Source organism: Rousettus aegyptiacus, unplaced genomic scaffold (genome assembly GCF_014176215.1).
Source record: "Rousettus aegyptiacus isolate mRouAeg1 unplaced genomic scaffold, mRouAeg1.p scaffold_m13_p_11, whole genome shotgun sequence".
Taxonomy (NCBI): Eukaryota; Metazoa; Chordata; class Mammalia; order Chiroptera; family Pteropodidae; genus Rousettus; species Rousettus aegyptiacus.
This window is the reverse complement of record NW_023416286.1, coordinates 42,415,096-42,432,968: the sequence shown is the minus strand read 5'-3', so window position 1 is coordinate 42,432,968 and position 17,873 is coordinate 42,415,096. Positions and strand designations below refer to the sequence as shown.

Here is a 17,873-nt window from a genome sequence, read left to right as displayed (position 1 = left end):
AATGAGTTTAGGCTCCGACACAGCTAAACAAAGTGAATGAAGCGCAGTCAATCTGCACTGACCAGAAGGTCTAGAATTATCAAGTTCTGTATTCAGTCTTACCTAAGTGCATCCGCTTCCTGCCTTTATGATGTGGGATCAGCATTGGCTCAAATTCCACTCCTGGAACCACCATTGGTTCAATCCTATAGGCCACAGGATCAAACTGCATAGGAAAAATAGCTACATACACCTCTGCTGAAGAAAAGTAGTCTGAGGAACTGTATATCAGGCAAGAATAATTATAAGCTTATTTTTAAAAAATGTACAGTTCTGCCCCATCAATTCCAGGTAAGTTATCTCATTACTACAGAATTGTATATTAAAAAGTAAATCAACACAATAGAAAACCATATGCTCTTTCTCAATAAACCCTAATATTCAGGTAAAACCACAAGAGCTGTCCATTGCTTACAGGGTGATAAATATTGAAGAAACCTTTGCATGTTGGAAATTTGTAGTTGGGATCAATTCTTTTTAGTCCTCGGACGGTAAGGAACATTCCAATGGGAGATCCAAAAGCAAAGAATATTTCTGGTTTATAGATTAGCCGAGGGTATTTTACAGACACCTGCAAGGAGAAAATAAAAGCATCTCTCATTAACGAAAGTTACTTCTGTTCCTACATACAAGTGGCAGGCACTAAAATGACCAAAAAGAGTTAGTATTGTTACCTGCCCAATGCCAACATCCAGATAGTCATCATTTCCAGTACCGTCACATCTACTGCAGAAATCTGATTCTTTGGGGATATTAGACACATTTGCCCCTGAATCTGATTGCAGAGTTGGTCTATTAATACCCTAAGGAATAAAAAATAGTTCTGTGGAGCTGCTATGTAGTAAAAATATTCAAAGGATTACACAGTTTTCTACTGGTTTGAAAAGATACTTGGGAAAGTTTTGAAATGATAATAATTCTAAGAAGAGTCTCAGGAAACAAGATAAAGTATCTAACTTCATGATGAAAAAACAAAAGTTGCCTTAAATTATTAACTGATAGCCCTACATGTTCTAAAATGATGAAAGCTGTACACAGCCATTTGGGCAGCAGTTGAAATTCAGGCAACCATCATAAGAGAAAACAAGAGTGGAGCATTATGGAAAAGAATGTTGAGAATTCCTAAGAAATTCAATGAAGTGCTATACTTTTCTAAATAAACAAGTAGAATGTCTCTGTGGATATAGAAAGTGATGCAAATACTGGGCCTTAAATAATAACTGAACAACTTGCAAAAAAGTTGGAAAATAACTAATAAGAATTGGAAAAGATTTCAGTGGCCAACAAACTAAATGTATAAGCAGTGCTATGACACGGATAAACATTGAGCACATTATGCTAAGTAAAAGAAGCCAATTATAATAGGCCACATATCATGATTCCCTATCATAAAATGTCCAAAATAAAAAAATCCATACAAAAATAGGTCAGTGGCTCATAAGAGGGAGAAATGGGGAACAAGGGGTATGGTGTTTCTTTTTGGGTGATAGAAATGTTCTGGAGTTAGACAGTAGTCATGGTTACACAACTCTGTAAATATACTAAAAACCACTGAATTGTATACTTTAAAGGAAGAATTTTGTGGTATGTGATGTATATTTTATTTCAATAAAGCGGTTATAAAAAAAAAATGGAATGGTAGGAGTCCAAGGAAGATTAAGACTCTGAAGCTAATAACATTTTAAAGATATTAATAAACATGTTTAATTTTTAAAGAGAGCCAAAGATCAATTAACAAAATTGCTTAGCTCCCTAAATACCTCATAAAGCACAAGGATACAAGGATGTCAAAAATTATTTAATCCAATAAGCTATATTAACATACCATTGAATTTTTTCTGGTCCTAAAGTAGTTTAATATCTTCTTTCTTGGTCCTAAGGGAATTCCCATTTCCTGAAGATCTTTGTCTGTACATAAAGCCTAAGCACAGAAAATCAAATTATCTTTCTTATTTCTAGGCAAAATAAAACCAATTAAATGTCCTGTTCTCTGAGAAAAATAAGGTGTAAGCACTCTGTTGTTTTTTGCTTTATATTACTAGGGCTCCCTAGTGGTACATTATTAATAACAGGGAAGAGGGTAGTTTATACTCTTTAAACATAAAAGAGGCTAAAGAAAAATAAAAAGTATCAATACTACAATATCAATGCTATAGTAATATAGGTAACATTGTATTGTAAAAAAAAGACCTACATAAGTAGGTATCTAATTTCATGACAGAAAAACCCTCCCTGATTACCCTGCTTACTTGATGTCACATTCCTATGATTATATTCCTACTCATGGTCACAAGCAGTAAAATTACATATAGCAAACACAGAGCATTTAACAAACTAACAGTTCTGCTGCAGCACTATTCATCTGATTAAGGAAGTCTTCCTTCACATCCCAGATTAGGTTAGTTCATCCTATTATCGTTCTTATAACACTGTGTACTTTTCCTACTTAGAACTTATCACAACTGTGATTATGTGTTTGATTATTTAATGTATGTCTTTTCAGGTAAACTATAAACACTTCGAGGTAAGGAACCATAATCTGTCTTATTCACCATTCTATCTTCAGTACTTGGTATAGTATGCCTGATTATGGTAAGCATTTACTAAACACCTATTGAAAGAATGTTATCACAAACCTGAAAAAAAGTACAAAAGTGGCAAAAGAAAAAAAAAAAAGCAAATACCAAAAGTAGTGCTCTTGAAAGTGAAACAGAAAAGAATTGGAAGAGCTAGTGGTCATTTATTCTTGTTATCGTGTTTTCTGAGCTGTGCTGTTTTTTAGTCCTTTGCTCTATTGCTATGTTTATCGACATGGCTCCTCTGAACTTTGAACTTCCACAAAGCAAAGAACATTTGATATGGCAAAAGCCATGTACATGCTAAAGAACATTACTAATAATAAGTATTTATGGCTAAAATGCTTCTAAAGGGCAGGCTCTTAGTAAGCAATATGAAGATAAGCAATAAAATTACTGAAAGTGCTACAGCATAAAATTTTAAAATATTTTTACCAGAGCTTCCTTATCTACTTTCTCCTTCTCAAAGATACTAAAGAATTCAGAGAGTTGAAGTTTCTTCAGATCTTCCTCTAGCGTTGGTGTGTCTCCTTGATCCTTAATATTTGGCAAGTCCTAAAAATTAAATTGTAAAGCTAATATTCTCTAAATCTCTAAATTTATTTAGGTTTTCCTTTATTTATGCTATTTTGCAATAAAGAAAGGTACTATATATGATTTACACATAGAGATGTATCTTTAAAGACTAAATGAACTGTAATTTATAGAAAATATAAATTAAAAGGTATTAACTTACATTTATAATTTATATAATTTATAATTTATATACTTGATCTCTAAGTTTTTGCAACTTCAGCTAAAAATGTTTTTAAATAAATGAATGAGTGAATGAATGATTATCAAAGTATTCTTCATTAACATTAACAAAACATTTACTGAGTTCTTAATAGAAAAACAGTTTAAGATGTAAAACAATCTAAAACAAAAAGCCCTTGCCCTGGAAGAACTCACAGTCCAACAGGAGAAATAGGACACTTAAGTAAAAAGAAAAAATACAAGACTATTGCACAATAGAAAAGTATTCACAGGACTTTGTTTTACTAAAAGATGTTTAAGCATCAAGTCCTTCCACTCCTTTCAAACAGAACGTCTATAAATTATATCAGTTTGCATCTAATTCATTCATTTCATCATATGCCACCTCCATTTCAGCTCAAATATTTTATAATTCTAATTATGGTAGTGCATATTTATAATGGAAAATATGATACCTATATTTATTTGGAATGTGGCAAATACTTGTAGAAACATATTACTATCCTGCTTCTATCATCCAAGAATGACAGATAATTACAAGTCTATTAACATAAATGTAACGTTATAAGACTCGACTAAGCAAAAAACAAAAAATAAGTCTAATACCTAAAAATCCTTACTGAAAAAAATTAAGAGAGAACCTATCTGAACATCTAAATTACCTTTTCACTGTCCACATCCCCCAAAGAATCTTTCTGATTTGTTAGGATATCAAACAATATAAGCGAACCTACAAGTAAAACAGAAGAAAGAGACAATTTCTAAGCATTAACACTAAATAGCTGTCTTATACACAAAAGAGTAATAAGCCAATTATCCACATAGCAAAATCCAATCCACCACCACCCTTCCAACCCCTTCCAAATCACAGATTAGTTCTAGTCCTCTGACTTTGATACTGATAAAAGACACTGTACTTCAAAAACAGGTGTCCTAAAAAATGTAACAGTTCTCTCTAGTTACAAAGAAATCATTTGTTACCTAAACTATGACCAGCGATGGATACACCCCCTTTGAAATCAGGGTTCCTCTGCAGAAAAAGTGTATATATTCGGTTCATTTCAGAAGCAACTGTGTCCACAATAGTCTGACAGTAGGTGGGGCTATTGTAGAAGAAGACATCCAGAATTGTGTCATTGGTGAAGTGTCTTAAGCGGTTAATGCTTGGCAGGGTTATTCGCTGCAGATCTCTGAAAAAAGGAAAGATATTTTAAGCAGAAAACTTAAATACATTCCATAATCTCATCTAAGTTATTACCCAGTTTAGCCTCCAAGCTTAGACTTAGATATTTAAAGATACAAGAGGCAACTATCAATTTCTAGGAAAGAAAGAGGACAGAAAGATGTTTAATGAAGTCAAAGGGATATAATCAACAAAATTCAGAGTGTAAGAAGCTCTATAACACAAACAACTCAGTTTCTTCAATATATAAATTGCAAGAAAATAAGAGATAGAAAGGTAATCAAAAGATCAAAAGAGACTTAAGACATATCAACTTTTGCAATTTATGGACCTACTTTGGATCTAAATTTAAAATGTGTGTAGTGTGCATTCATGTTTGTGTATGTATATATATTTGTATGTGTATATATAAATCATGGCATTAGACAGGTGGAAATCTGAACTCTTGTATTTGCTGACATTAAGAATTTTTTAGGTGTCATAATGGTGTTATATTTTATTAAAAGTCCTTTAAGATATACAAACTGAAACAGATGAAATGATATTTTTTAATCTGATTTGATTCAAAAATAGTATGGTGGAGAGATGAGCAGTAGACAGGGGTGTGACAATAGGGATGGGGCAGGACTGGCCATGTGCTGAGGCTTGTTGTGGGTGGATAATCATAATCAATACATGAGGGTCCATTATATATGGTGCTTTTGTGTACAGAATTCTCTATAATAAAATGCTTTTTAAAAAGACAAAAGATACAAGAGAAGTTTTCTAGCTTTCTCAACACTAAAGTTTTTTGATCGCAAGTCAAATGGTAAATGGAATCAGCTCTCAATGCAGAATATCTAAAAGCTGAAAGAACATGAGATTGCCAGATGCCAAGGCAAACAGAACTCATACCTTGCAAAGGAAAACCATACTGACATTGTCTAAATCAACTTCCAGTTAAAACTTTTCAAAATTCCCAGAAAGATTCCTCAAAGAATCAACAGTTCCTGTAGTTTAGAGAGAGCTAGATGACCTTAGTCACCTCTGAGCGTGAGCTTAAATATGAAAGAATGTGAATTCAATATCTATTAAAAAGAACACCACAATAACACATGTGGCTTATGAAATGCATATGCTCAAATCGTAGAGCGGCGTTAAGAACTGAGAAAGAGAATCAAGAAAGCCATTTCCAAGACCAGCATGGAAATAATGCTGACTACTTCCTTTATCTTCCAGAGAAGCATTTCCTAGTTCTATCCTAGAACTAGGAAATATTATGAACATCTTTGTTATAATAATATTACAAACACACTTCTTTCTGGAGAACTCACAGCTGAATATTCTTTATATAAGGCAGGCTTCTCTGACATCATCACAAAATGTACAAACAAAACTATTGGGCCTGTAATTTAAGAAAGCCATGACTTAAAAGTTGTTGTACCATTATACCTCAAGTTATAAATGCTAATAATTTTGGGGGGATTTTCCTGTTTTACCAAATTTGGACAAATATCTAAATATGATCACAAAAGGAACAACAAAATACTATATACACCTGGAGGTAGGTAGGCTTTTGACACCGAAAAATGGAAATGCTCATAAACTATAGGATGAAAGCACTATTTGGCTTTAATGCTAAAGAAATAATAAAGATGTCCCTGTAAATACTAATGAGCCAGTAAAACATACTAGAAGAAAATACACACAGCTCTTTATTCCTAACCCGGACTACTTAAACTAAAGGATTAGTTAGCATTTAATAATTTATCTTTAACAAAAAGACATAAATACAAAAAAATTTTTGCTGAACAAAATTTTAAATATATAATCAGCTATAGCAGAAATGTCCTTAAACATATCAATGATCAGACAATATATTGCAATCACAGTTAACAGCTCAAAGGTATATGGCATTACTCACACGTCCACACCAGTAGAATGCAAAGGGCTGTGCCAGTTCACTGGAAGAAATTCTACCCTTCCAATCTGCTGATTTTCTTGGGCTTTCTTAAAATGCGTTTGTAGCAGATTCAATGAAACACTGCGAAAATCATTAACTGAAAAAGAAAATTTATGCATCAATAGTGAAGCAATGAATTTGCAGAATTAAGATGCAATTGATCACATAATTACACTCGATCTACATTTGCTTAGAATATGTATTTACGTGAGTTAAAAACAACAAAGTGGTATTCAGAAAAATTATCAATGCATATAGGAAAAGCTGTTCCTTTAATACAGAACCTGCTTTTACTACATAAAACATTTCATTAAAGAAAAAGCTAACTTCAAAACTTCTATGTCAAGGGATAGAGGGAAGATGGTGGACTAGGTAAAAGCAGGGTTCATCTCCTCCCAGGACCGCATTGAAATTACACCCAAACTATAAAATAACCAACATGGAGAATCACTTGAAGTCCAGCCAATCATAACACCTACATCTGATAACATAAAGGAGCCATATCGAAGCTGGTAGGAGTGGCAAAGTTGTGAATTAGGCTAGAGCTGCAGGTGGTAAAAATCACCAGGGGTCGAAGGGGAGGCGGGGAAAACAAGGCTGCAGAGGCTCTCCTGAGGAAGATGGGGGTCCTAGTCTCATCTGAGGGCTCTCCAGCATAGGGTCCCAGTCCAGGCAAGAGGAGATTCCAATAATTCTGACTGTAGAAACTGAAGGGGATTCCAACCATTAGGTGAAATGGAAGGCAACTGAACCCCTAGAAGTCCTCTTCAAACACCCGTGCAAAGGTTTTCTGACCTGTGGACTCTCACCCGGGAGGCCAGCAGTGGGCCAGAAGCTTGCGCGGGATTCATTCTGAAAAGGCCTCCATTGCCTAGTGTCTGAACGAGAGCTGGAAAGGCAGCCACCATTGTACCTTAGTCCAGTCCCCCTACCAGGCAATCTACAGAATTCACCGGCTTGACTGTACAGACCCCTGCCACAGAGCCATTAAGGAACCTCTGGTCTGAGAGCAGCACTTCTAATCTCAGTAACAGCAGCCAGCTGCTGTGAGCCACATTTCAGAGATGGGGTCAGGCAGATTGCTGCTGCCAACACAAACTTGGGCAGATATCGGGGACCTTTGGGCTAGTCTCAGACAGCAGCTGGTCTTGCTGTGAGCTGGGTCTTCTTCAGGAATTTACAATAGTTACCAATTTGCAGCCAGACTGAGGCTGAATTGATCTGACTGCCATTGTCTCTCTAAGACCCTGCCCCAGCCTACCTAAAATTGCCCTAGGGGGCCCATTGACAGTGAACTTCCACAACCCTGTCCTTCCCCTCCCCTGATCACCTAATCTACACAGGAAACAAACTTTGGCTGGCACAGGGTGGGCACTGCACCGAAATCAACGGCAGGCAGACCTTTGCTGACTTCAGGAGTTGCAATATTGTGTCCGGGGAGCACAGGGGTCTGTGGAAGCCCCCCTGACAGCAGCTGGTCTCACTGTGATCTGTGTCTACAGCGGAAACACATAGGCACAGAAGCTGCAGTAAAACTAAGGCTGTACTGGTAGAATGGACCTTGTCTCCTGAGATCCGACTTCACCCAAGCCACAAAGTGCCTGCAGCCCACTGACAAGCAGCCTCTTGTGCCTGCTCTGGGGTTGAGCAGTTAGTGCAAGCAACAGACCTTGGCTAGCACAGTGAGCGCATTTCAAAAAAAAACAGTTATGGACAGACCACTGCTGCCTGTGTGAGCTGCGATATCTCTTAAGGGGATTGCAGGGGTCTGTATTGGCCTGACAGCCCTTGACTCCCTGAGCTCTGCCCCATCCAGTACACTAAGTGCCCACTACATATTGATAGGCCCCTGCTCTGGGGTAGTGCATTTAAGCCCAGGGTAGGCAGCAGCTGACCCTGCTACAAGTGGAAACTTGTACAGCAAGCCAGAGAGACAGCAAGGGCATGTAGACTGACACTGCAATGGCAGGGGGAAATTTACTCACTATACCCAGGAGACTCCCAAGGTCCCTGCGCCACCCAACACACATATCACCCAGAGGCTCATCCAGTTTCAGAGACTTACAGGTAGCTGATAGGCAGTATAAGGACTTGAGGAGCACTGATCCCTCTGCAAAAATGCCATCGGTCAGGGACAGGGGATAACTGAGTGCTTCCTACAGAGGTATCTCTTCCACTTACCTATAGATCCAGCATAGACAACCATCAGCGGATTGCTTTGTAGTTCTCACCAGATAGCCCTGAGCAATCAAAAGCAGCGGCTTACTTTGGGCTATGGGGGAGCCCCTCCCATGGGGGCACAAAACCAACGCATCTGGAGGCTGGCACCAGACCACAACAGAGCAACTCCTGACTAGCTCCAGTAGGGATACACACACAGGGTGGTTGCAACAAGTACACTAGCCTTCTAGGGCAAATCCCACTCAATGGAGTCAGCCCCCACACAACTCTTATCCTGAGGGTGCAACCAATTCACACAATTAGTCAACCAGAACATTAATCCCACCCACTGATCTACTAACAACAATATAGGCTTGGTGACATGAGAAGATCACACATAACCCACACAAAGGTCACGTCTAGAGCTGCTGGCACAAGGGATCACGGAGAGTGTGCCACGGGGGCACACTCTCCACATGAGGCCATCTGGCCAAGGCTGAGAGACGAAACAAAAATTCCTGACACCTAGAAACAAACACAGAGGCTAATAAAATGAGAAAACAAAGAAGCATGCCACAAATGAAACAAGAGAAAACTCCAGAAAATCAGAAAATAAACTAAATGAAATGGAGAAAAGCAACCTACCAGAGACAGAGTTCAGAATAACGTTTATAAGGATGTTCAATGAATTTATGGGGAGAATGGATAAGCACAATGAGAACCTCAGAAAGATAGTAAGCATTAAAAAGAACACAGAAACCATAAAAAAAAAAAAGAAAAAAAACCAAAGAAATGAGGAATACAATAATTGAAATGAAGAATACACTAAGGATTCAACAGTAGACTGGACATCATATTCAATGGGGAAAGGCTAAAAGCATTTTCCTTAAGAACAAGAATAAGACAAGGATGCCCACTTTCACCACTTCTCTTCAACATTGTATTGGACGTCTTAACCATAGCAATAACACAAGAAAGAGAAATAAAAGGCATCCAAATTAGAAAGGAAGAAGTAAAACTCTTGTGATTTGCCAATGACATGATACTATATATAGAGAACCCTAAAGATTCCACCAAAAAACTGTTAAAACTGATCAACAAATTCAGTAAAGTAGCAGGTTACAAAATAAATATTCAGAAGTCAGTGCCATGTTTATATACCAATGATGAACTTTCAGAAAGAGAAATTAAGACAGCAATCCCATTTATAATTGCATCAAAAACTATAAAATATCTGGGAATCAAATTAACCAAGAAGATAGAAGACCTGTTTTCAGAAAATTATAAGTCATTGAAAAAAGAAATTGAAGAAGATAAAAATAAATGGAAGCATACACCCTGTTCATGGGTAGGAAGAATCAACATTGTTAAAATGGCCATACTACCCAAAGCAATCTATAGATTCAATGCAATCCCTATCAAAATACCAATGGCATTTTTCAGACAGCTAAAATAAATAATCCTAAAATTTACATGGAGCCATAAAAAAATCCAAATATCCATGGAAATCTTGAGAAAGAAGAATAAAATTATAAGTAATCACACTACCTGATATCAAACTATACTAGAAGGCTACAGTAATCAAAACAGCATGTTACTGGCATAAAAACAGATACATTGATCAATGGAACAGAATAGAGAGCCCAGAAATAAATCCACACCTATACACTCACTTAATATATGACAAAGGAAATAAGAATATACAGTGGAGTAAAGACAGTCTCTACAATAAATGGTGTTGGGAAAACTGGACGGATACATGTAAAAAAAAAGAAGCTGGACCATCTTCTTACATCGTATACAGGAAAAGACTCAAAATGGATTAAAGACCTAAATATAAGACCCAAAACCATAAAACTTGTAGAAAAAAACATAGGCAGTAAACTCTCTGATATTACTAACAGTAATTTCTCTTCAGATATATCTCCTCGGGCAAGGGAAACAAAAGAAAAAATAAACAAATGGGACTGCATCAAACTAAAAAGTTTTTGTACAGCAAAGGAAACCATCAACAAAACAAAAAGGCAACTGACTGGGAGAACATATTTGCTAATGATTCATCTGATAAGGGGTTAATATCCAAAATTTATAAAGAATTTATATAACTCACAAACAATCCAATTAAAAAATGGGCAGAAGACCTAAACAGATCTCCAAAGAGGAAATACGGATGGCTAATAGACATATGAAAAGATGCTCAAGGTCGCTAATCATCAGAGAAATACAAATTAAAACCACAATGGGATATCACCTCACACCTGTCAGAATGGCTATCATCAAGAAATCAATAAACAGCAAGCATTGGTGAGGATGCGGAGAAGAGGGAACCCTCCTCATACATTGTTGGTGGGATTGCAAATTAGTACAGCTGCTACGGAAAACAGTATGGAAGTTTCTCAAAAAATTAAAAATGGATATACCTTGTGACCCAGCAATTGCACTTCTGGATATTTATCCAAAGAAAACCAAAACAATAATTCATAAAGATCTATGCACTCCAATATTCATGGCAGCACAATTTACAATAGCAAAGATATGGAAGCAACCTAAATGCCCATCAACAGATGACTAGATAAAGAAATGATGGTTTATATATACAATGGAATATTACTCAGCCATTAAAAAAATGAAATCTTACAATTTACAACAACATGGTGAACTAAGTCAGACAAAGATAAATACCATATGATTTCACTTATATGTGGAATCTAAGGAACAAAAAGAACAAACTAATCAAAAACAGATTCACAAAAATAGTGGACAATTTGGTGACAGACACAGGAGAGAGGGTTTGAGGGGCTAGGAGAATGGGGTGAAGGATTAAAGAAGTACAAATTAATAGCTGGGCGCAAGGATGGGGAGCACGGCACAAGGAATGCAGTTAGCATTAATATGATGGCTAAGTGGAGGGCTAGAGGAGGGAGGGAGCAATTGGGGAAATCATTTTATGAACAATATAGATGTCTAACCAATATACTGTATACTTAAAACTAATTTAAATAAATAAATTTATTTTTAAAAAAAACCTGTGTCATGGAAACTGTTTCAATTTAAAAAAAAGAAAAAGAAAAATATCACATGACTATGTCAGTTGGCTTTCCAGTACTCAGATTCCTAGTCTAACTTTCTGGTTCTTATAAACAACAACTATCCAATATTTTAGATTAAGAAAAAGTACACTGCTGTTTGAAATTCATATTACATCAATCTTAACTTTCTAAGAACGTTTATGCATAGAAGCATTAGCCAGTAGGGAAAGACTCCCAAATTGGGACAATTAGACCTTGAATACTATCAAGTTTAAGGATATTACCTTTCAAAATCGAGTTATACTAATGACCTAAATATTCAAATTAGAATTGGTATCAAGAGGTTTATCACAGTATGAATTACAAATATGACCGAAGCTTCTGTTATTCATTAAACTATATCATCTTTATGGTTCTTTTAAATTTGTAATGTGTAGACACAGGACCATCATCTCATAAAACAATTTTATAAGGATTAAGGGTTATTCACTCAAGAATTATTAGCTAAGAGTATAAACTATTACCCTAAGGAATTTACTAATACTTTAGGTCTAAGCTGGGAAGCTTTTCTACCTTGCCACCTGCCTTTAGCTCTGCAAATCTTATTATGCAGCTAAGACAGCGGACTAAAGACAGCATTTTACCTCGGCTCACAGGAGCACTCATATTCCCTTTAAATGATCTTTACAAACCTACCACACTGTACAATGCTGCGAAAGCGGAGATCACAAGCTGGTCCAATCCCATGGACTACAAAAACCAAGTGGTCTATTTGTAAAGGTTCCCCTATAAATGAAATTAAAAAGAAAAATTATTCTAAATATCTAGTCATGTATTCTAAAATCAAACACAATGAAAAGGTTATAAAGATAGGCAAGTTAAAATATAAACAGATAATTTAAAGGATACAAAATAATCCTATATATAACTAGTAAAAAAAACAGCGATTTTCCTTTGTTTCTAATTTATCTTTAAATTTAAAGTTTGTGAAAAAGTTTTTTAGGTTTCTTAAACTTTTCACTTTGAAATAACTTCAGTCTTTAAAGAAAGCTTGAAAGAAGAGCCCAGAAACTCTCATGTACTTTTTACAGATTTGACACTTTAACATTTACCACATTTGCTTTATTATTCTCTTTTTTTCCTCTCCCTCTCTCTTTATGTATATTTGTATATACACACATTTATTTTTCTGAATCATTTGGGAGCAGGTTACATATACCATGAGCTTGCACACATCATACATCCCTCTTTAACCCTTTAATATTTTAATGTGTATTTCCTAAGAATATTCTCTTTCTTATATAACCACAGTGCAGTTATCAAATTCAGGCAATTTCAATTATAAAATAAAAAAATTATAAAATAATTTTACATAATAGTCTATTTTTATCAATTGTACCAATAACATCAGTATGTATTTGAAGCCTAAAATTTTTAAACCCATCTTTTTAAATTATAGTTAAGTCTAAGACTTTGTCCAAGAGATATACTTCCTCTGCAAGATAAAAAGGAATTTCATAATCCAGTTAAATATATTATAAAACCAACCATAAATGATCCTAGCTAGATAGCAATAGATAGCCATCAAGGACCTACTGAAAAATAATTTCCCTAGTTGAAAATTTTCAACAACAGGAATTACCAGGACTAAATTTCTGATCAAATAGGTAGAATCACACTTCTTAGAATTAGGACTAAATCAGTTCATCTGTACTTAGTGAATTCCTGATTAGTACTACCAAATTTTACCTATCTCACCACATATACTTAGCAACTTTAAATTATAGTAATCTTTAAAAAAGATTTTTATATCTATTAAGACTCTTAATAGATGAAGTAATGCTAACCTTAACTCAGAATAAGCTCATGTGATTAAAGATCATCTATAAGCCATGAGGTAATCCGAATCCATAGAAAAAGGTCACAATTTAAGTCATAAACTAATAAGTATATCAGAAGAAATTAATGATTAATCTTACCACAATGAATGTCAACGGAGATATTCTCAACCCCTCTCTTCACTGTTCTTGGTCGACCCTGCTCAGTGGGTGTTGAACCCCACTCATCAGACCCTGCAACTGGCTGGTAATGCACCATAAGCTTAAATAGAAAAGATCAGAACAATAAAGATAGTCTACATAAAAGACATTTATATTTATACAATCTGAGGGGCAGGAGCATATCTTTCGAAACATAATACATAGTTAAATCTTAATTAGAGTTTTGATATGCATCTCTTAGAGCTTGAAATGAGAACCCTGAAAATACACTAGGCTAATATTGCGCATTTTAAAAATCTTATAATTTTATTGGTCATTATACCTCAATAAAGCTAAAAAAAATACATCAGGCTAACAGACTTTCAACAATATCCTATACATGGAAGACATGCCACATAATGTATCAGTGATATTCTTAATCTACAGTGGCATAATTTTCCCTAAGAAAATTCTTTTTTTTTTTAACTGAAAATATGGTGGCTACAAGTTTTAAGTTTCATAATTGTGAACATAATATAAAAATTCCCAAAGGTTACCCAAAATAGAATCCCTAGGAAAAAGAAATGAAGTTCTCCTTAGTAATGCAATTAACCTTTAATCCAAACATAAGGGAAAGGTGTTTAATTTGCTTTACCTTTGGATTGTGTAATATAATAATTTCTCTGTTGGGAGACTCCAGTTTCTTTTTCCATTCATCCAGAGTTACAGCAAGCATGTACGTTTCCTTAAAAGGAAATACATTTCATTAGATTTCCCTTATACCTTTTCTATTAAAACTTTTTCACAATACTGCTAGATAAACAATTATAATAAGAACATCCTACTCCAAGTTATCAATTTTATTTTAAAATTCTTTTTAAATTACAACAGATAATAGTATAGGACAAATTTAAAAAAACATCATTCCTACTTCTATCACCTAGACTGGTGATAAATGCTGTTCACATTTTGATATATTGTTTTCAATAATAATTAATGTATATTTTCCATAAAATTAGGAATGTATTAAATATACAGCTTTTTATCTTGATTTGTGAAATTTTAAAATACAATAGATAATAGATCAAGACTAAGAAAACATTCTAATTTCATCATCTAGACTACAGATAATCATTATTCACATATTGATATTTCTTTCAATAATATTAATGTTTTATTCCAATTTTAAGAAAGCAAATTTCACATTGTTTTCAGAGCAAGAAAATTAAAAGGCAAAAAATAATCCTGTGGTCATAGTTGAAATATTAACAATGATTGCCATTAGGGGGAAACATTTTAAATTTAAAAACATAACTGTTTCCATAGTATATTTTAAAATTTGAAAACAAACTACTTTATCTTGAAACTAACTTGCAAAAATAAATGCTATAAACTGTGATGCAGATAGAAGCAAACTTTTTCTGGAAAATTCACAAAATAAGTCACGAGAGGAAGAAGAGATTATTAAATAAGAAAAAAATGAAAAGAAAGTATTAAAAAGGGTTAAAGGAATACCTCTAATACTTGGCTGAAGCTCTCCGGGTAGGGAACATACTTATTATCTTTGTCTCCCTTGTAAAACCAGGTACATCGTCTTACTTCTGATGCTAGCTCATCCCAGTATACTGCATACCGCATTCTCTCCCCTAAATGAACATCATATCTGCCCCCATCGGTGGGGACAACTCTCCCATTACAATCTTTTCCTATTAAGTATTGAAAAGAAGAAAAGAAGTATAGGTATCAAAATAAACCTCCTAAAATACAATTTTGTGTTATATTGTAAATATGAGTAAACAGTTTCTACTGTGCTAAACAATAAACAAAATGGAATTTGTTTATCTTTTTTCACTAACTACAAAGTGTCAAAACAATTTCTGGTTTTAAGAAAACACAAAAATAATAATACCGAAACACTATTTTGTTCTTTTTCTAAGGAAAGACAGTAGTGGCCCTTTAAAAAAGTTTTAAAAAAAGTACATAAGAAGGCTTTTCTGAATTTTTTGCTTGAGGAATCAAAATGTAAATTAATGACCATGACTGTCATGATGATAAAGTACTAACTACCATCATGTTCCATAAAGAAAAAAAAAAGGGACAAGTTGAAGAGAATTCATTCTTTTGTCATGTGAATGTGACACTGCCTCCCCCACTCTTTATAAATAAAACTGAAACATAAGGTAGAACTTAAGAAATATTATTGGATAACCATGCAGAAATTATAATAGGTACTGTTTTCAAAATACAGACCAAATTCTTAAATATTATAAATTGGCTGGGTAGTAATAGAGCTTATATATAAAAATCCTAAGAGGGATGACTAGAAAAAATCTAAAATTCATTTTTAACAGCATTCACTATAAGGACAAGGACTACTGTATTATAGTTTGAGAGAGATGACCTAAGTCTTTGTCTATCACTACTTATCATTTTCATCTTACCAGAGCCATATGCCTCTTCCAGCAGTTGTGAATCCTCTGAATTGAAAGGAATCCATGTCTCCTTAGAATCTACTATCTTACAATAAAACCAATGAGGAGAAACTGGTTCATACAAACTGCTAGCGTCCATATCTATTAGCTCAAAGGAACTACATGAGTTTGGTGATGGGGTTGGATCCGAGTGAGGCAACTGTTCCTGGTGTGATTCCACTGACGACATTTCGTTCTCTAAAAGACAAAAGAAAACTATCAGGTAAAATTATTTTCCTTCTATTAGCAGTGTAATTGTTGACACACACACAACTGATCATTTTAAGGAGTCATTTCTGCAAAAACAACAACAATGATCCAAGGGGACTACACAATTTTAAAAGAGAAATAATTTATAAATTAACACCTAGATTTTGGGGGAGGAGGAGAGGGCTTTTAAACAAAATGCTTCCTGTAGTCATGTGCCCACTTTGTACTGATCTCCCAATTCTCTCAGAAAACTGCATGGTTGTAATTAGACAACAGGTTATATAATACAAAACCAGAAACACAAGAAACACACAGTCAAAAACTTGATTGCAACAAAACACTTTAACCCAATTTCCAATCTAAGTCTAGCGCCAAAGACAAATTTACTCCATTTTAATAACACCTAGGTTTTAGGCTCCAGAGCCCTATTATTACACACTTACATGATTATTGGAATATTTCTGTTGATTCCTGAAGTGTGTTTAAAATTAGAAATGTGGTAAATTCTGCAAACACGAATCCTTGCTTAGGGGCCACTGTGCGCACTTTCGCATCCACTGGCACCGTCCACGTCTCTGGTAAAAAGTGACAAGTGACCTCGAAAGCCTCCTTCCCTCAAAGACGACTGGGACCTGAGTTTCTTCCCCTTCAGCACTAAAACCTAACACTGCATACTTCAAAAGTCTACTCAAGCTCCTCCGAGGGAAGTGAGCACGATTACCCGTTATCTCAGCACTGAGCGCAGCGGGATGGCAAACACCTGGCCTCTTTCTGAGCGAATGCTCTCCAGGCTTTCAGCCACTTTATCCTTTTTTCCTAGCAGAAATTTACCTCAGCCACCTTGGAGTGTCCCTTCTCCCACGCGACCCCCGGCCTCCTGCAGCCCTGATCTGGGACCTCAGAACTCAAGGACTTGTCTCCCCCCGCTTCCAGCCACCAAGGAAACGAGGTAATTTGAGGGCGCAGTCGATGCAAAGAGAGCCCGAGCTGGTTCCATGGAACCGAAGTCACCCCCACCTCACTGGAACTGGTTCTCCCATCACCCCCATTCGCTGTCTCCCGCATCGCGTCCTCCTCCACCCCTGGCATCTCCATCCCGCAGCCCAGTTGGGCCTCACTCGGTCCAGCCGCCCGCCCCAACACACCGTCGCGGACTCACCTTGCAGCCCCTCTGCCTTTCACTCTCTCCTGCCCTCGCTGAGAGGGGCACGACATGTCCCAGCGGCGGCCTCTACCCTGAGCCCAGGCGGGGCGGAGCAGGGCGGAGCCTGAGGCTCCGCCAGGCTCGCGCCCAACACCGGGCTCCACCGCGCTCCCAGCGGGTGAGCAGAAGGCCAGGCTGCCAAAAGCAGAGTCGAGGTGGTTTGGCCCGCGGCGCGAAAGCAACGGGTGAGGCCAGAAGGGCCGCAGAGGGACTACCAGGAAGTGTCGCGAGAGATGGAGGGAATCGCGCGAGATGTGGCTCCTCCCTGCGGGCAGGGAGCTGGAGCGCTGGGCTTGTGGGTTGTATGTGCGGCGTGTCCTTCAC

General features: G+C 36.2%; 1 protein-coding gene across 3 annotated transcripts in view; it reads right to left on the bottom strand.

Moving 5' to 3' along the window:
- DDHD2 (DDHD domain containing 2) overlaps positions 1-17,873 on the bottom strand; it is a 24,176-nt gene extending 6,303 nt beyond the window's left edge. The window contains exons 1-15 of one of the 3 annotated variants that reach the window (XM_016155276.2): positions 17,505-17,873; positions 16,789-16,920; positions 16,106-16,333; positions 15,180-15,370; positions 14,320-14,409; positions 13,665-13,785; positions 12,382-12,471; positions 6,458-6,593; positions 4,353-4,561; positions 4,034-4,101; positions 3,051-3,170; positions 1,865-1,960; positions 714-842; positions 455-610; positions 103-205 (exon numbers count right to left, since the gene is read on the bottom strand). In XM_016155276.2, coding sequence (XP_016010762.2) covers positions 103-205; positions 455-610; positions 714-842; positions 1,865-1,960; positions 3,051-3,170; positions 4,034-4,101; positions 4,353-4,561; positions 6,458-6,593; positions 12,382-12,471; positions 13,665-13,785; positions 14,320-14,409; positions 15,180-15,370; positions 16,106-16,325 — 1,729 coding nt within the window. In that variant the 5' untranslated portion in view covers positions 16,326-16,333; positions 16,789-16,920; positions 17,505-17,873. The remainder of the gene's footprint in view (positions 1-102; positions 206-454; positions 611-713; positions 843-1,864; positions 1,961-3,050; positions 3,171-4,033; positions 4,102-4,352; positions 4,562-6,457; positions 6,594-12,381; positions 12,472-13,664; positions 13,786-14,319; positions 14,410-15,179; positions 15,371-16,105; positions 16,334-16,788; positions 16,921-17,504) is intronic. The other 2 variants (XM_016155277.2, XM_016155275.2) reach the window with 2 other exon arrangements.